The sequence below is a fragment of the Nansenia antarctica genome (genome assembly GCF_963989245.1).
Source record: "Nansenia antarctica genome assembly, chromosome: 1".
In the NCBI taxonomy this organism is placed as follows: Eukaryota; Metazoa; Chordata; class Actinopteri; order Argentiniformes; family Microstomatidae; genus Nansenia; species Nansenia antarctica.
In genome coordinates, this window is record NC_137674.1 from 97,393,490 (window position 1) to 97,413,866 (window position 20,377).

At 44.2% G+C, this 20,377-nt stretch overlaps 2 protein-coding genes across 2 annotated transcripts; one reads left to right on the top strand and one right to left on the bottom strand.

Moving 5' to 3' along the window:
• Positions 1-550: 550 nt before the first annotated feature.
• On the bottom strand, positions 551-15,178 carry pomgnt1 (protein O-linked mannose N-acetylglucosaminyltransferase 1 (beta 1,2-)). Its single transcript, XM_080533889.1, has 22 exons — positions 15,111-15,178; positions 13,402-13,618; positions 13,199-13,301; positions 12,680-12,795; positions 12,353-12,418; positions 11,973-12,086; positions 11,025-11,142; positions 8,891-8,989; positions 7,142-7,269; positions 6,721-6,791; positions 6,431-6,506; positions 6,167-6,250; positions 5,921-5,962; positions 4,907-4,965; positions 4,425-4,497; positions 3,953-4,081; positions 3,310-3,435; positions 3,067-3,131; positions 2,768-2,812; positions 2,466-2,601; positions 1,445-1,554; positions 551-1,090 (listed from the first exon to the last, which is right to left on the bottom strand). Exons 2-22 carry the CDS (start codon positions 13,519-13,521, stop codon positions 1,009-1,011), a joined length of 1,962 nt encoding a protein of 653 aa, XP_080390015.1. The 5' UTR covers positions 13,522-13,618; positions 15,111-15,178; the 3' UTR covers positions 551-1,008.
• Positions 15,179-18,864: 3,686 nt separating this feature from the next.
• LOC308154928 (interferon-induced protein with tetratricopeptide repeats 5-like) lies at positions 18,865-20,331 on the top strand (the record flags this gene model as incomplete). Its single annotated transcript, XM_080528147.1, has 2 exons — positions 18,865-18,869; positions 19,016-20,331. 2 exons carry the CDS (start codon positions 18,865-18,867, stop codon positions 20,307-20,309), a joined length of 1,299 nt encoding a protein of 432 aa, XP_080384273.1. The 3' UTR covers positions 20,310-20,331.
• Positions 20,332-20,377: the final 46 nt, after the last annotated feature.

Consider the following 20,377-nt stretch of genomic DNA (forward strand, 5'->3'; position numbering starts at 1 on the left):
CTCTCTCTTCTGCATACTGGTCAGACTGCAGTAACAGACGTAGAACTGAGACTGTGTGGTGTTCAGGTGTTGGTGTCACCCACTGCCCTTAAGCAGTAACTAGCATTTTAAATACATACAAACCCCACCGGACTACCAACTCATCATTCAGTTTTCAGTTAGCGCAGAAAAATAAGCTGACCATTTTCTCATCCAAAAATATATATGTATGTATATATACATTATTATTTCATATTTGTAAACAATTGTTAGAGTCCTTTAAAAAGAAGAAAAAAAAATACATTGATCTCAATAAAAGTGGATTAAAATGCAAATCAAACCACTTGTTGGTTGATACAAAAAGAAATAAATAGACAAGTTACCAAAACAATTATGTACAGGATGGACAATGCACTCAGTAGTGTTAAACCCCCCCCCCCCCCACCCCATGGTTTATAGGCAAGTTCACCAGAAACCACCGCCATACGCGTGTGTGCACAACAACGCCACGGGTGAGCTTTGAGCTTCATCCCCTCTTCATCGCCCCTTTTCATCCCGTATGTTGACTCAAAGGGCGCACCTCAGTGAACCGTTGTCAAGGAGATGCTTCAAAGCCCCAATGTGACCAGAAAGCGTTCACTTCTCTTCTGGCCTCCCACCCTGCCCTCTCAGAGATGATACGGGTGGAGGGGGTTGGGTACCTCCACGTCACCGTCTGATGCCCTTCTGTGGCTTAATTGAGCCTGAGCTGGTCAGCCTGCCAACACCCACGTCTAGGGCAGAGGATGGGGACGGATCAGTGGATCAGTGGATCAGTCTAGTGTTTAGTGTCCACCAGTTTCCCTCCAGGAAAAAACTACATTTCCCAGAAGTCCTGCTGCAGTGCACAGGTGGTGGTGGTGGTGGTGGTGCCCCTGGGGTGGGTGTTAGTGGTTGTAGTAGTAGTAGTAGTAGTAGTAGTAGTAGTAGTAGGGTATGGGGGGTATAGAGGGTGTTAAGGCCAGGCTGGAGGGCGGTGGTAGGGCCAGCCTACAGCTGCTCCACGGCTGCCCCCTCTTCTTTGGGTGGAGGCTCCAGGTGGATGGGAGTGACCTGGGCAGGCTTGTTCACACTGAGGGGGAGAGAGAGAGGGAGAGAGAGAGGGAGAGAGAGAGGGAGAGAGAGATAAGAGATAAATGAGACTGGGCACGCTTCTTCACACTAATATATTAGAGAGCGAGAGAATAAATCAGTAGTGAACACAAGAGGGATTCCGTCATGTGGAATAATGTTCATCATCAAGTTCAAGACGATTCGAGAATATCATTTCTAGCAGTATGAAATCCGATGCTGTTTACATGATGAGGACCACTCCTCGACACATTAAATGACATGTACATCACAGCAGTTGAAGGCTTTGAAAGTGTGCACAGAAGGTCCTTAACACCAATATTACGTAGAGTAGCATTGATACGGTGGTACTCACGAGTATGGGGAGATGGGCACGGCCACCACCAGGACCTGGTTCCTCTTCCTGAAGAGACGCCACAGGCCTTTGTGGTACCCTCGCACATCCAGGTCCCACACATGGAGACACTGAGGAAGGAAGGAAGGAAGGAAGGAACACACACACACACACACAGACAGATCAATCAAACAATCGTAGAACACACACATACGCAGACACACAGCAAAAACTAATAACAACTGTTTATGGTTAAACCTATCCTGACAATTTTCTTGCTTGTCAATGTGCATGTGATTCTATCAGTAGCATGGTCAAACGTTCTGGCCGCAATACTATTGCCAAGTTGAATGTTCTATGTCCACTCTCAACTGTTCCAAATATCCCAAATAATGTGAAATAGTGTACATTGACCTATTAATTCATGTTATCATTACACTTGCTGCTGAAAACTGTCAGTGTTTTCTTCTTAGAAACAATAGTGTATATGCAGTTAGCATCTGTTGACAGGCATAAACGGCTGTGCTTTAAGCAGCAAGCACATCAAAAGACGAAGCTTAAATATAAACAGCAATTTGGTGATTTATTACATTAATAATAACCGTGAAACGAAGTACATGTCAATACATATCAACTGACCGGGCCGACGGGATGAGAACAGGAAGCGTAGCGAGAAATCCAAATCATTACGGATATAAACAGTCGTTTTAGAACGAGTTTCAGATTCAGATTAGTTTTTTTGATGCAAATACTGTGGTTAAATAACTAAATATATCAGGATTTTACAGTTGAAATGTTATTTCCCCTGAAATCATCAAAACGGGTTTGACCTGCCTACTACCAGTGGAGGCATCAATCAGAGGACAGGATCATAGTAATGCATGGAAGGAATGAGGCCATGTTGGATACCATTACTCATTCCACTCTATGCATTACAATGAACCCGTCCTCTGATTTCCAGCTCCACTGGTTTTTATATCACATTCCCCTCTCTCCCACTCTTGTTCTTTCTCTCATTCCCCCTCTCCCTCTCCCTCTCTACCTTGGCCAGCTCAGTCCAGGTGGCGGTGTCTGTCTCCTGCTCCATCTTGATGTACATGACGTAGGTCTTCCCCTCCGTGTCGGGGATGAACGAGTCCTCACACGGATCCTTACTGTGGTCCAGCACCTCCGCCTCCCTGACCACGGCACACAACGCGTTAGGTGCGCACATTAGACACACACACACACTTACACTAGACACACGCGCACACGCACACACACGACAGAATCACGCACACTAGACAGACACGCGCACATGCACATGACACACACACCTGCTTTGCAAGTGGCATGTTAACTCACTTCAGCAGGTTTTGGATCTCCAGTTCATAGGCATCCTTCTTTAAGCTGTATTTTGGAACATAAAATGGAACATTTATCCTCATCAATAAAACAAGAGACTGTGTGTGTCATCTAGTTATGTGTTTTTAGCATGTTCTATCAGCATGTTGTGATGTGCTTAATGTGCAGAGCAGCTATCCAGCTAACACGACGTTCTTTCTTGTTAGCCAGCTAGCTAGCTAGCGTGTTGGAGCACAGTCAGGATTGCCACACACAAAGACTAATGCAGGTGAAGACATTGAGATGATTGAATGACATACGCGTCTACATTCTTCATCTGGACGTTAGGGACCGTGTTGAACTTGTGCTTCTTGAAATACACTTCCTAGGAGAACAGGGGAGAAAACACTCAGACAAGACAGGCAATACAATTATAGTAATTAATGTCCCAATGGGGAAAATCACACATTCATAATAATATAATCCAAAACGTTGACTATAAAGCATGCATGAACTTATGGAGACTGTTACAATGGCATATCTCAGGAGTATGAGGGTCTTACGTGGAAGTAGCCGTTCATGTTGAGGCCGATGATGCCAAAGTGGTAGGAGCGAGACACGTCAGGGATGATGCACTCCCTGCCCTTCCTCTGCTCCGGCATACGCATCCACATGTCCCAGTCCCACAGCTACACACACACACACACACACACACACACAAACACAAACACAGTTTGTTAAGGCCATTTTTACTTTGGGCTTTTCTATTCTTTCTCATAACTAATCTCGTACCTTACCGTCAGCTTTGTTACTTTTCTTTTCGTTTGGATATTGGATTACTTTTGATTATGGGGAACAAACCATTTAAATATTTCTACAATATACAAGGACAGTGTGGCGTGCGTTATTATCCACCTGGACTAGTTTTGATTGCACGGTGGAATGGGTGGCTACACAGTTGTTGCACAAACACACACACACACACACACACACACACACACACACAGAAACACACACACACACACACACACACACACACACAGTCTCACTCTCTCACACACAGAGAGACAGTTGTCTCGAACAGACACACACACACACACACACACACACACACACACACACACACACACAGAGAGACAGAGAAACAGTTGTCTCGAACAGAAACAGACACACACACACACACACACACAGCTTTGCCAACAGTACCTTCTCAGGAGTGGGCCACTTGGGCTCCAGCTCGTCCTTGTAGAGGCTCTTCTTCAGCACCCAGCCCAGGCCTGGCATACTCTCTACCCTGTAGAGCAGGGCCGGGTCCTCCGCTGTGTGCTCATAGCCCTGCAGAGCACACCATAGCAGCATTAGAACACACACACTACATAAGGCCATACCCTCCAATCTGAACAGCAGGGCAGGGGAAAGATGTTCTGAAATGTATCAGCGGTCCGGTACTGTAGTATAGGTGTTGGAAGCAAGGAGGACACAATGAGAGAGTGACAGACTCCATAAGTTCATGTATACTGTCTCACACTCCTGACAGAGGAGTGTGAGGCTGGGGAGAGAACAAGAGAGAGAGAGAGAGAGAGCGAGAGAGAGAGGTACAGGTACAGGTGAAGGGCATGGGTGAGAGAGGAGGTGGTGGAGGAAAGCGTGAGGGGACATGGAGGGGTAGGACACCGACCTGGTCGTTCCAGGCTGAGATGCAGTACACGCTGTCATCTTCGTCCAGCAGACGGACCGTCTGGCTCAGAAAACTAGAGAACCACACCGACGATAACATCAACATCACCATCAGTACACTTATTTACCATTTATACTCCAGCCATATCTACCAGTTCCAGGAATCTCTCCCAGAACAAACAGGTTGACTAGAGAACTCATTTCAAACTAAGTGCATGTTTAAAAAATAAATAATTCTTAAAGTCAGTGAATCCAAAGCTCTGAAGCAATTTGCAGCTATTACTTATAGCACACAATCAACACAGCTGGAAAACGAGGACATGAACAATATATACAGTGTTAGTGAAGGCTGCTAGCAAACAAAGGGAAGCGAGAGTACTAGAGAGAGCTGTCACAGCAGGACACGTGTGACTCTGGTAGTGGTGGTGGTATTACGTATACACATACACATTCTTTACTCTAAAAGTTTTTTTAGTAAGTTACCTGAAGAAATCATTGGAGAGATCCAGGTCTTCTTCCACGACAATAGCATAGTTGGCATCCTACAAACCAACCACAATGACAGCATGACAAACTGCTCTAGAGAGACATATTCCCATATTCCCGCTGGGACCGTATGTACTGAAATACAACCCTAACCCTATACATATAATTATTATTTTTTTATTTTTTTAATGCGCTTTACGCCCCAGGCTGAACACTACACGAGGGGCACCAAGGAACCGCTACAACCAGTCGAGCTGCCCGACACACATGCCATTGACATTTACATTCACTGTAACTACTGATGTTGATATCTTTTCTGAGTTCTGTATTTGCTAGAAAAGGAAATCCGACAGCCCTTGTAAGTGACAATGGGCCGTAGTTTCGTTCATTCGCATTTTCACAATTCCCGGAGGAAAGCGGAATTAAGCATATTAGATCTAGTGTATATTATCCACAAGCCAATGGCGTCAAGGAATGCATCCAGAATGCAGAGAAGAGTCAAATGCCATGGAGATGTCATCCTTTCTTCACAGCTACAGAGCGACGCCACACGCAACTACAGACGTCTCTCCCTTTGAACTGCTTCGGGGAAGGAAAATGCGGACGTTGTTGAACATTCTACCGCCACCAAAAGAGAGCGCAAAATTCAACTAAGAGTGTGAAAAGGTACGATTCACTTTGTCTCTTCACACTGTGGCATTCAGTTTCATTCATTTGGGTGAGATGTTACTTGGCAAACAATTTACAGACAAGCTGTTTACATTAACTTCTTAGCAGACGTTACTTTATATCTTTGGCATTTAGCAGACGCCTTGATCATGATTAACCACAGCCGATTATTGTGATTAACTTGATTTTTAATCAATTGACAGCACTAATATACATACACACACTGCACTCACTGTAATATAAGTCACTTTAGATAAAAGTGTCAGCTAAATGGCATTTATTATTATTATTATTATTATTATTATTATTATTATTATTATTATATAAAATAGAAATACTCACTGGGTGTAGGTTGAAAGTGGCAGTCAGACTGGCTTTGTAGTGCTAATAGATAGCCAAGAATAAGATAGAGATATATAGAAGTTAAAGACAGTTGCCATTGATTTCTGTGTGATCAGACACATGCTGCTTTACTGAAACATACATTTAAAAACAGGCCATTTCTAGCAGACTGATCCATTTCTGTACAGCTTCAGGTTGTCTGTAAAGGAAGCAGCTACAGCTGTTCTAAGTGTGTTGGTATCTCACCTGTGACACCCTGGCATTCTTTATGCTGATGGGCGTGTGCTGAACCCCCTTTAGTCCGAACAGCTCCACCACATCCATAGGCTCCTACACACACACACACACACACACACACACACACACACACACACACACACACACACACACACACACACACACACGCACACGCACACGCACACGCACACAATGTAGAGAATGAAACAACCCATCTGAAGGTAAGGGGGGAGGGGGTAGAAGAGGAGATTCTGAAGACGAGGGGCTCTGTACCTCATAGTAACCATCGATGAAGACGGTGACCATTTGAGGGTTGACCCCATGAGCTGAGAGCAGAGACCTCAACATCCTAAACAAGGAGGAGGGCTGTTAAGTGACATTCATTGAAGTCTTCTTCTTTCTTCGGTTAAAATACCCTTTATGTTGTACTTTGGCCTTGTTCAACCAAATGCACCATTGTTGTTTTGTACAGTCAAATGTAAGTGTGTGTGTGTGTGTGTGTGTGTGTGTGTGTGTGTGTGTGTGTGTGTGTGTTGCCTCAGCACACGCAGCTTCATTCTGACCTGTAGAGGTAGTTGGGTCTGTTCCCAGCGATGACAGCCACAGGGACATTAAAGACATTATTGGTGGGTAACTAGAGAGAGATACAAAATGTAGACAGAAAATACGTTTATAAACCAGTTTTATAGTTTTTAACAGTTTGACTTGCATCATTCCTAAGCTTGGTGGTATGTTTACCGTACTGTGGTTGGTGGTATGTTTACGGACAGGTATACTGACAGGTATAAGATTGACATTTGGCAGTATGAGGCAGTATGGCACGTGTTATGAAACCATTCCTCATTCCATTGAGCCCTTCCTTTTCCTACCCATAAGACGTCTTGTTCCTACCCGTATGACGGGTGTATTAAAAAAACATGAGCAGACTAAATGTCACAGTTCCTTTCCAACAGGGAGGGGGGGAAGAGACAAGGCGGTTCTTACTGGGTCTGGGTTAAACTCGATGGGGGCCGGGTCCTTGCAGCTGCAGATGCTGCCGTAGCCCTCCACCTTGCTGCAGAAGAGCTTCCTCCTGCGGTTCAGCTCCGTGTCGGCCCAGTGGCACTCTGCCTCTGTACGAGAGAGACAAAAAGGTGAGCTGGACTGAATTCAATTGATATTCAACATCAATATCTGGCACGGCCTCGTCATCCTCATCATTACCTTGACATAATGATACTGTTTGCACATACTACCTTTGCACATTACCATATTTCTTCTTGTACCTAACGACCGTACTTGCCATACTGTACCTAACACTATCATGTTTTAGATCATTATTCGCACTTCTGTTTAGATGCATTTTAAACTGCATTTCGTTGTCTGGTACTTGTACTGTGCAATGACAATAAAAGTTGAATCTAATCTAATCTAATTAAGCGATTTATGGCTCTAGATCAATTTCATCAGGCTTTAGGCATGGCTGAATTGAGAAAGCTAATTTAATTGACCGTTATTGGTGGTTATTATCATAATTCAGTCAGGACACTTGCGTCAGTTTAACATTGTTTAATGAAAAATGGCAGTACATTAAGTTTGGCGTAATTGGATGGCTCCGCTCTGTATAGCTCCTTGCCTGAAGCTTAACAACACTAAACACAATCATATAAGAGAGGGGGAGCGTGACTCATCAAACCCCCTGTAGGCAGGTTAAATACTGAGCGACAGAGCAGGTGGAGGCTGGGGTAACCAACAAGTATTACTCTCATCGCTTTTTGCATAAAAAGCGGCTCTTTTAAACCTCGTCCCTGAATGTGATGGTGTGTTTTGCATCCGGCTGTTCGTCACCTGACCTGTCCTGCCTGAATTTAAGTAAACTTATTTTATTACATTTTTTTTTTTTTTTTAATTATCAGAGACTGTGACGAGGCGATAACACTGGGAGGGGGGTTTCCGTATCGTTTTTGGAGTCGTGTGGTCGGCGATTGGGTGCGTTTTTCGATAACAATGACGCGGACACCCACACATGTATTGTGGTTTACTTAATACTGTTCAACACTTGAGGTTACATTCAATGCATGACTTGTGCTATAGGCTAAATACAATTATGAAAGCGGCAAGTAACAAGTGTTCGCATCAAAGGTCTAGGCATTAGGTACGTAACATCCATATGCTGTATAAATAAAGTTGGATTGATTGATGTACAGTATGTGCGCATTGCGTAGGACCCAACCATTCAGCGTACGTCTTGTGCTATAAATAGCCTACACTTGATAAACCAGTGCTGTTGTCACAGGGTGACATAAAGATAATGACATGTCCTTGTTTTGTTCCCGTCTCTTCTGCCACCCTTGGTTAGTGCACAGACAGAACCTTCTATTTGTATTCTGTTTCCCTCCTGTCTGTAGAAGCGCACCATTTGTGTTGCTGTTGCTATTCCTCTCCTGTACACACCTGGTGCCTTGCTCTCTATTTAAGGTGCTGGCTAGCAGTAGGAGGGGAGAGAGGTTCGGGAACGAGTGGTTCGACAGGACTCAGGAGTACAGCGAGACAGGAGGTGAGCTGTGGGAAGTGCCGGACGCCTTATTCCAAAGCGACTTTACAATCAATACATTTGACTAAGCAAGTGAATCATCAATTCACCAGTCGTAGCAGGAAGAGTAATCTAGCTCAGGCCAGGGGCCATTGGCAGTCGTCGCTTAAGCCTTCTCTGTGAAACACTAAGCAAGGGGCTGAGAGTTCTGGATCAGGTACCTTCAGAAGCAGTGAGTTGCACCTCTGTCTTCAGCAGCACAGGGTCTCCCCAGGTCGACAGGGCTGGCGACTTGGAGTGCTTCTCCCCATACACCTGACCTGAGAACACACACGTATCACACACCTGACCTGAGAACACACACACGTATCACATACCTGACCTGAGAACACACACGTATCACACAGCTGACCTGAGAACACACACGTATCACACACCTGACCTGAGAACACACACACGTATCACATACCTGACCTAAGAACACACATACGTATCACACATCTCCTGACCTGAGAACACACACACGTATCACACACCTGACCTGAGAACACACACGTATCACACACCTGACCTGAGAACACACACACGTATCACACACCTGACCTGAGAACACACATACGTATCACAGCTGACCTGAGAACACACGTATCGACACGTATCACACACTTGACCTGAGAACACACACGTATCACACAGCTGACCTGAGAACACACACGTATCACACACCTGACCTGAGAACACACACACGTATCACACACCTGACCTGAGAACACACACGTATCACACACCTGACCTGAGAACACACATACGTATCACACACCTGACCTAAGAACACACACACGTATCACACACCTGACCTGAGAACACACACGTATCACACACCGGACCTGAGAACTAGGGATGGACGGTTTCCAATTATTGAAACCGAAAAACCGTCAGAGAGTAAAACCGCGGTTTTCCGGTTAACCGAAAAATACAGTAAAAAAAAAAAAAAAAAAAAGAGCGCCAATTTCAAATAATTGAGCCCTACTGCTACAATACACTCATGTCGAACACCATTAAAACACAGTAAGCACAGTCGCAACACATTTAGGCTACTTAGTTTCACAAATATAAGTGGAAAGGCAGACTTTTGTAAGCTACACCATACATGAAAACACATGAACACTTAACACACCAGCTCCGCTGATCCAGGGTGCACGCCTGCACGGAAGATCATCTCTTGGAACAGCGTCTTCATTGAATGAACTGCTTTCTCAATATCTTGGTTCTTAGACAAAGTTTCAGCTGCTGCTCAATGTATTTAAATATTTGAATACTGCTCAATAATCACTGAAATATTAGACTTAGAATTATGCAGTGAACATACTTAAAGCTTTTCATAAAAACCACATGCCGCGAGACTGACTCGTCCTGAACTGTCGTAAGTCAATCAACAAAGAATGCCCCATCAAAATAAAAGTGCCCATGGTAGAGCTGTCAAAATAGAGCTTTCAAAATAAATGTACTACAGATAGAGATAAATACAGAACTACCTTTGCGTCACTAAGTGACCGCGTATCTTCTGAGACATGCGTTCTGTCATCACTTTCAGTAGCGCCTTCACACACAGTGGCGCTGTGCACAAACACTCTTGATCCGTATAGCTCTTGTTTTATTATATTGTGGTTTAGTAAATACTGCACTTGGAGTTACATTCAATGCATGATTTGTGCTATAGAACATAAATAAAGTTTGATTGATTGATTGATATCAAATCAAATCACATTTTATTTCTATAGCGCATTTCTCACAAAAGTGACCCAATGCGCTTTACAGAGAGCAGCGAAAATGATCTTATTAAATGTAAGCGAGTAATTGTAAAAAAACTTTCCTATCTACCAATAACTGAAGGCAACTATCTTTCCCATAGAGTGATTCGTTACCCTTAAATATAATCCCAATTAGATATTAATCCTCAGTTATTCTTCACAACTGACCAAACCTCTCACTCATTGCGCGGCAGATTCAGACTGTATCATTGTTATTTTCACACACGACAAACATGTGACATGTTCCAGTTTTATTCTTATTCTATTTTATTCTTCTAAAAAAAAAAAAATTTAAAAAAAAAAAAAAAAACAGTTTCAGACGGTTTTGATAAAAAACCGTTTCTATTTTTATAAACCCCGGTTTTCGGTTTAACCGAAAAACCGTCCATCCCTACTGAGAACACACACGTATCACGCTAAAGACAGCTTGTCATCGCCACATCCCATTGTATGTCAGAACGCATGATTATATCAAATCATGAACATGGAGATGGGTCTCAGTGAGAGTTTGGGTCTGTGTGTGTGTGTGTGTGTGGTCCTGTACCTCCTTTCTTCACCACCAGGGTCCACATGTCTCTCCAGCTCAGGTTGAGGGACACCAGGCTCCCCAGTCCCTTCAGCAGGTTTTTAGCAGCCTCTTTCAGGTGGAAAGTGCCCTCGTCCTATATGATTCAAACACACACACTGTGATGGCCCCTGTGGTGCCCTCTAGGGGCGAGTAGTGGTTGTTGTCTATCCTGCAGCTGGTTGGTTCCTTTACAGGCCGTTGTTTGATAATGTTAATAGAATGTGGTTTGCCTCTAGCACCTTTCAACATTCCTCCACCCATACTCCCTCATCTAACATACATTAGATGATCCACTGATTACTGAAGTCCACACCTCATATTACATTCTACATATTACATATTACATATTAATATTACATATTAATATTACATATTACATTCTTTATATTACATTCACATTCATATTACATTCTTTATTTAATTAGTGTTCTGTTGCTTAAACCTTTGAGTTATACTTTTGTTCAACTTTAAAACTGTGCCGCTTTACTCTATAGCCGCCGTATAAACTGACGTTTTTCCCACCGAGTCATTTTGAATGTAGTCCATAAAAAGGCACGGCATATACAATATGCATGCTCAAAAACATTTATAAAAATGTAATTATGCATTGATGTAATTGTGCATCAAGAGCTAGCTCTTAGGTGAGCTCTTAGGTGAGCGGGGTAGTGGTGGTCTAGTGGACAGTGAGTTGGACTTGTGATCGTCAGGTTGTGAGTTTAAATCCCACCTGAAACCACACCACTACTAGTGTGCCCTTGAGTAAGGCACTTAGCCCTCAGTTACTCCAGGGGGAATGTCCCTGTAATTCGTAATTGTAAATCGCTTTGGATTAAAAGTGTCTGCTAAATGGCAACATTTTTAATTAGAATTATAATCAATACACAAACTTGAAGGGCATCAGTGGGTAAGGGAGCTGCAGCTGACCTTGATGGTGAAGATGAGGACTCGGCCGCGGGTCACCATGTTGAGGAAGAGGATCATAGCCTCGTCCTCATGGGGAGAGTAGGTGTCAAACACCCTCTTGGCCATCACATGTCCCTGCACAGCAACAACACCGCAAACAGCCAAAGAGGGGGGAAAGACATCAAATAAGTCCTCGTCTTCAGGGGCGAGGTTGGTTGAGAATATCAAGACTACCATAATCACATCAGTAGCCTAAATAATGAAATGGATAATAGCTTATCATTTTATAAAACATTTATCTGATCTTTTATATAGTTTATAGAAAGAAGGGTATACGATGTGACGGCATAGCAGTGCAGCCATTAGAAGAGTTACGTCATGTCTGTGAGAGATGTGCTTACAGTAGCCTGGTTGAGGACGATCACGTGAATGCCTCTGCCCTGCTCCCGCATGTCATCCTCCAACACCTGGAAAAGGGAGAAACAGCTGAGCATGACTTACATCTAGTGTAAGGGACCAAGTGCTCAACAACATCATCATCATCATCATCATCATCACCATCACCACCATCCCCATTTCACTATGTAACGTATGGTATACAGCGCATAGGATTATAGTAATGCTGCATTCAAGTGCCCTTCGGAAATAGGAAACTAGGAAATGTCAGATTTGGCAACTCTACACAAACTCTTGGTGGGAACTGAAGCTCTGAGTTTCCAGGAACTTACAGTGGTGCCGTCCACTGCCATGTAGACCTTGGAGCGGCTGGAGTACACCTCAATGTCCAGGACCTTCCTTCCACTCGCCGGCCTCCGCGGGGTCTCCATGTTGCGCAGGGCATCGTCTATATAAGAACAATGCATTAAGCACTTTTCTAAGACCCAAAGATGCTTACCTAAAGCGGTTAGTACAGATATTTAGAACAGTTTTAACCAGTGATGGTAATAGAATTAATTCACATGGGGAACCCTGATGGGTCCAGACTCAGAAGCAAAGTGAATGCTGAAATTATGATATATTGCCACAAAAACGATTTCACTCCCTGGTAGCTCGGTTCCCAAATATGTATTAGTGACCTCAATGCAAATGCATCATGTCAGCTTTGAAATTACTTTGCTAGTGTCAATAACACATTCGTTGTGATGATCAGACTTGATGAACAGTAGCAGTAACATAAGCAACAACATGCCAATAGTTCTAAAGAATACTAGGGTGAAATAACACGTGGGCATTGGCTACTCTCTTACCATACTCCTGCACGGCCTCTTCCTCGTTGGCAACCCTTCTTGTGTCTAAGATGAGTTTGATATTCACTATTACTGTGACCAGCAGGAATAGGACAGCTCCGGCCTGCAGAAAAAAAGACCAAAAATGTTAAGATTCCCATTGTCCCCAAATGAATAGTGGTGAGTGGCTGAACAGTCACATGGCTTGGGTAGTATTGCTTCACCTGGCAGAATCGGCGGATAGCTCTCTTGTTTGACAGTTTGTATTTCCAGGTGAGGTATAGACTCCGTTGCTGGCGGGGGATGAAAGGTTTTGCTCGAGGATTCGGTGTCCAAGTGTCCATCCCTGACCGTAGCACGAGACTGCTGCAAACCCTCTCCTCCTACTGCCGAGCGCCTGACGTCGATAACGCACGCACCACCTCATCCACGAAATGACATCTGTACGGCACAAATAATACAGCATGGATTATGAGAAGGCTTTGTGTAGCTTCTAGCTAGTTATATTTGTCAAGAATAATCTATAGCAGACCCTATAATAATCCCCACTAGATATTAAGGAGCTTAGTAACATCACACTTGAAGGGCACCCTACTAGCCTCCCAAGTCCAGGTGACAGATATTTTAAAGAGGTATTATTACAAATAGCAGCCAGGCAGGCTGGACTAGTTTCTGCGGTTCTGTCTTTAATTTACCAACACTACTCCTGTAAGTACAACAGCACAATAAGGGTTTTGATGAGAATTGCCCGCAAACCAATCAGACAAGATTAGAGAAAAGAAAGCAGTGCCACAGTGCTCCCTAGTGACCACTGTTGAGACTGCTTATATTTGAGCAGATTTTACATGTGTTAGTTTTGCTGAATTGAAGTTGCTAATTTATTTGAGTTCGAAATGTTAGGGAGAACTATTCTCCCCCATCTCTATGGACCAGACTCAATGCACTCGTACCATAGCTTCCTCCCATCTCTTCGTTATCCATCATTATCACTGATAATCACTGCAAACGGTTACATTTCCATCATGCTGCTTTTTGATAGAAGTCTCCTTGTCTAAATTCCATCCGCACTGAGCTGAGGCCTGTTTGTGAATAGGCTATGGGGTGGTTTTCTCATTTTTCATTTTTGGGGAGGACAGTTATGTTGCCTGGAATGTGTAGAGCATTCACAACATGCCATTTGAATTATACCACACATTCTCCGTACTAGTTACAGCTACTGCATGTCCTGTTAATCCTTAATGTTATCCTAATAAATACTGTTCACTTTATAAAGTGTTCCCTCCGTGTGGTCATTCAACAGAAGAGAATGGACTGAGGAACGGTATCATCCAACACACCATTCCTCATTCGATTCGATGGATGTATTCCTTCCTTCTTCTGAGCATTACGACCCCCTGGTCCGAGCATTGACCTTTCCCTGCTGCGACAGGTGGATAGATGATTCACTCAGTCAAATCGTGAGCTTAGAATGATAAGGTTCTATCTCCGTTTAGGGCAGTTCAGAGATATTGAGCGTCAAAGTTTTTACATTCCATTATGTTTGGTGAGATGGAACCTTTGTATTTTATGAATTACTAACTCAAAAATGTCAACATTTTAAAAATAACACCACACAGGCATTAATAAACACCTAATGGATCAGATGATGTAAAAAACTCAATTTTGACAAAAATGGAGATAGAACCTTATAATTCTAACGTCACGAAATGTATTTGTTGTAAATCGCTTTGGATACAACCGCCTGGCAAAACATTGGAAATGTAATGTAGCTGGCCAAGTCCCTGATCCACCAATGCAGACATGTATGGCTATGCAAGCAGCTAGTTCGCGTTACTCAGACATCATCATGCATGGTCGCTGTTTTATAGGGAGCTACTCTACACCGGCAGATTAATGTGAATGACTGTAATATTAATAATACTTCAACACTCACGACAGATGTAGTTGGTTAGCACCGTTGTAGCTAGCAGGCTAAGGTGTTGCTTGTCGATGTTGTCTTGCTGCAGCTGCTGGATACGGTTGTATACTTGGCTACATGATAGGACACTTGCAGAGACGTCAATTTGCAAGCGACCGTTTCTAGTTTCCGGCGCATGAGTATCTACGCGGTGAATCTCAAAATAGTCCATGGCTGTGTTCGGAATGGCATACTAGCATACTATTCATACTAGATATTACATAGATTTTGAGTATGCAGTGCGTTCACACTGTAGAGTATGTGAAATTTGAGTATGCAAGAAATGTATACTAGATTTTCGGTCGGCTGGTATTGGCATACTTATTATGAATTTAGTAAGCAGTATGCAGTATATACTCATTGAGTATAAAACCAGAAAACCAGAACTGTGGCGCTTTTCCACTATCGGCCCAGCTCGCTTCAGCACGCTTCGGCACGCTTTTGAACAGTTCTGGTTTTCTGGTTTTATACTCAATGAGTATATACTGCATACTGCTTACTAAATTCATAATAAGTATGCCAATACCAGCCGACCGAAAATCTAGTATACATTTCTTGCATACTCAAATTTCACATACTCTACAGTGTGAAAGCACTGCATACTCAAAATCTATGTAATATCTAGTATGAATAGTATGCTAGTATGCCATTCCGAACACAGCCCAACTCCTTTCCTTTATTCACACCTCTGTCACTCATACCTGTCAACCCTCCCGTTTTTCCCGAGATTCTCCCGTATTTTACCTTTCTTTCCCACTGTGCTCCCGTTTAAATATTTTCCCATAAATCTCCCGTATTTTTAACCTATAATATAATATAATTTAACACTTAATTATTATTATTATTATTATTATTATTATTATTATATGACTCAAGGAAGTTGAGAGAGGGAGGGCACGATAGCGCTACTGGTAAACACATCACACACCTCAGACACACACACACACACACACAAACACACACGCACACACACGCAAACACACACACACACACACCACACACACACACACACACACACACACACACACACACACACAGAGAGGGGGTCAACATCATGGGTAAGAGAGAGAAAGCGAGGGAAACATTATCGAAAAAAACTACTCAAGGAAGTTGAGAGTTTCGTCTGACTCAAGGAAGAGATTCAGAAATGTGTAAAATGTCTAGTATGCACAGCACAGGACTTCCTCATTCTGGGAGGGCACGGGAGCACTACTGGAAAACACCTCACACACCTCACACACACACACGCACACACACACACAAACACACGGTCAACATCAGGGTCAATGAGTTGTCCCACACACAACTTGACCTCTGGCCTATGTCTGACCCCCGTGTACACTCAGACACACACTCAGACACACACTCAGACACACACTCAGACACACACTCAGACACACACTCAGACACACGCTCAGACACACGCTCAGACACACACTCAGACACACACTCAGACACACATTCAGACACACACTCAGACACACACTCAGACACACACTCAGACGCCCACTCAGACACACATTCAGACACACACTCAGACACACATTCAGGCACACATTCAGACACACACTCAGACACACACTCAGACATTTACATTTACATTTTTGGCATTTAGCAGACGCCTTATTCCAAAGCGACTTACAATCAATACATTTAAATGCTAAGCATGTGAATCATCAGTCCACCATTCGTTGCAGGAAGAGTAATCTAGCTCAGGCCTGGGGCCATTGATAGAAGGAAAAACCTTCTCCGATCACCTTCTTCTAAAACCTCGATTTTTTTATTATTGTTTTTTTATACTGGAGAAACAGAGGAACAGTACAAGGGGGGCAATAGAAGTTCTTAGGGACACAGTAGAGGGGAAAGCGGGTGTCTTTAGGAGACGTAGTGCTGAGGGGCAGAAGATGTCTCAGGAGGAGCAGTTAAGGTGTAACCTGAAGAGATGGGTTTTCAGTCTACGACGGAAGATGGGTAGTGACTCTGCCGTTCTGACAGCCGTGGGGAGCTCATTCCACCAGCGGTGAGCCAGTGTTGTGAAGAGACGTGATCGGGCAGCACGACTGCTGTGCAGAGGTGGTGGGGCCAGTCGGCCAGCCGAGGTGGAGGAGCGGAGTGAGCGGGCTGGAGTTTGGGGGGTTACCATTTCCTTCAGGTAGGCAGGGGCTGTCCCTTTAGCTGCCTGATATGCAAGCACCAGAGTCTTGAATCTGATGCGAGCTGCTATCGGGAGCCAGTGCAGGGTGCGAAGGAGAGGGGTGACATGAGAGTATTTGGGGAGGTTGAATACCAGCTGGGCAGCAGCGTTCTGGATGAGCTGCAGTGGTCTAATGGCGGAGGCGGGGAGCCCAGCCAGGAGTACGTTGCAGTAAACCAGGCGGGAGATGACCAGTGCCTGGGTCAAGAGTTGCGCTGACTCTCTGGTAAGGAATGGTCGTATCCTTCTGATGTTGTAGAGGAAGAATCAGCAGGAGCGAGCCGTTGCTGCAATGTTCTCCGCACAGGATAGTCGGTTGTCCAGGATCACTCCAAGGTTCTTGGCTGTCAGGGAGGGGGTTACAGTAGAGTTCTCCACTGTGATAGAGAAGTCTTGGAGAGGGCAGGCTTTCCCGGGGATGAAGAGGAGCTCGGTCTTGTTAAGATTGAGCTTGAGATGGTGGTCAGCCATCCATGTTGAAATGTCAGCGAGACATGCAGAGATACGGGTTGCCACGTGTACATCAGACGGGGGGAAGGACAGGAAGAGTTGAGTGTCGTCTGCGTAGCTGTGGTAGGAGAGCCCATGTGAAGAGATTACCGAGCCAAGAGACTTGGTGTAGAGAGAGAAAAGTAGGGGCCCTAGGACAAAACCCTGGGGTACCCCAGTGGAGAGGGTTTGTGGAGAAGACAGCGATTCTCTCCAGGTCACCTGGTAGGAGCGGCCCGCCAGGTAGGAAGAAAACCAGGAGTGTGCGGTGCCAGAGATGCCCAGACACACACTCAGACACACACTCAGCCCTGGAGCCTGGACCCTGGCATATGACTCAAGGAAGTTGGGAGTTTCGTCTGACTCAAGGAAGAGATTTAGAAATGTGTAAAATGTCTAGTATGCACAGCACAGGACTTCCTCATTCTGGGAGGGCACGGGAGCGCTACTGGAAAACACCTCACACACCTCTCACACACACGCACACTACAGAATGGGGGTGTGTGTATGGGGTGGTTATGCCCTCTAGAATTTACAACTGTCCAGTTCAGGGGAGGCTGGTTGGGGTATAAATCAGAGGACAGGCTCATTGTAATGCATGGATGGAATGAGGAATGGTATCCAACACTGGATTACAATGAGCCCACTCCACCAGTCTCTTCTGGTTCAGTTCCACATGATAATGCAGATGAGAGAAAATTGGCTGAGGGAAACTGGCTCCAGTATTGCAGATTAAGCTATAACACTGAGGAGAATATTTAACTTCTTCAGGTCAGTTTCTATTTGAAAAGCCGTTAATGATTACACATAGTTTGGTCTAAGTTCAGCTTTCACAAGAGGTAGAAGTATAATAAAGAGTAGGCCATATGCAATAAACACATTACATCATGCAGCATTGTCAAGCAAAAAGTACCCACCTTTTTATGATAGCCAACCCATAGGCATAGATATTCACTTGCCTTGGATATTCACTGACATTAGTGTTGGTCTAACTCAAGAGACTACAGGGAGTCCTACTCATAGAATTATTCATCTTACTGCCCAACTATGAGGTAAGTACTATCATATTGAGCTTTCCCTCAGTCAATGTAGTTGTCACATGAATTTTGTTACATTAATTATTAATGACATATTTTCTGGAGAAAAACAAACAACAAAACACTTTTTTAAAAAATGTTCTAAACCCTCTGTTTCCCAGCACTGTTCAGACCGCCCTGAGAACTCAACTGGAGGAGCTGGAATGCCACTTCACATGGGGGATAGGCTACAGCAGATCGAAGCTGCTGAGTATCAGAGATCACCTGGAGGACATCGGCGTCGAGGAGGGATATCCATGGCTGGGTCACATGTACAACTTGTGGGCTTACATCCACCACACATTGGGCTCCCCTGATGATACCCTGCAGTGCCTCAGCAAGGCAGAGGAGGCCTTTCACCAAATCAAAAATGAAGAAGTGGGTCCTTGGCTGTTAGTCCACTATGGGAACCTAGCCTGGGTGCACTACCGTTTGGACAACCAAGCAGAGAGCCAGGACTATGTGACAAAAGTGGAGGCGCTGCTACGGGATTACCCATCGCCATCACAGGGAGAACTGCATCCAGAGGCGTGTGCTGAAAAAGCATGGACTCTCATGAAGTTTGACCACGACAAAATATGGAAAGCGGTGGATTACTTCCAAATGGCTATCAGGATGGATCCTGATAGAAAGGAGTGGCGTACGAGCCACGTCTTGGCCTTGGACCGTGTTGCTTGGGGAAAACAGATGGAATCGGAGGTTTTAGAAAAGATGAGAATTGCTAAGAAACATGATCCAGAGAACTTGTACCTGGCCAGTGTCTACCTGATGAGATGTGCCATGGCTCATCATGTGAGAAAAGGCGAAGTACGTGAGCTAGCTCAGCAGGTTTTGAGAAAGCCTGTCAGCTGCTATAACGGTCTTAGACCCTTGCTTAGATTTTACAGACGGTGTTTATCAAACAGTGAAGCTATTGACCTGGCAGAAGAGGCTCTGGAAAGACATCCCAATGAGCGCTACTTGAAAAAGAGGCTAGCAAAGTCTTACAAATGGAAAGTAAATTCAAAGGACGACAGTTTAAACAGGCAATGTCTGATAGACCGAGCCATCAGTCTCTATAGGGAAGTGATCTCCCTGTATCCAGAGTCATCATTCAAGGCAAAACTGGAGTTGGCAGGCATGTACGCAGCATCAATAAATGACAAGGCACTAGCCAATCAGATATTTGGAGAATTACTTGAAAGTGAACAGGAGCCCTCCAAGAAACAACAACTCTACAACCACTACGCTCAATACCTGAATGGTCACCTTCATGACACCAACACATCTATTGATTATCACATGATGGCAGCAGAAATACCCAACCCTACAAAATATGGTAGACACAGTATCAAAATATTGAGGAAAATTTCAGAAAGGGGAAGAAACCGAAGATGTGCAGAAATACAAGGCTTTCTGGAAACGCTCGATGAATAACTGAAAAGAGGTGCTCACTTAACAATCCTAAATCACTGCTGGATTAGCTGTTATTGATTAAGTAGTAT

Excerpts from the sequence above, each read along its gene's own strand:
- pomgnt1 (XM_080533889.1), bottom strand. The coding sequence starts at position 13,521 with ATGGACACTTGGACACCGAATCCTCGAGCAAAACCTTTCATCCCCCGC. Across the intron at positions 12,796-13,198 it reads AGAGGCCGTGCAGGAGTATG|ACGATGCCCTGCGCAACATG; the intron begins GTAAGAGAGTAG and ends GTTCTTATATAG. Across the intron at positions 6,507-6,720 it reads AGACCCAACTACCTCTACAG|GATGTTGAGGTCTCTGCTCT; the intron begins GTCAGAATGAAG and ends CTCCTTGTTTAG.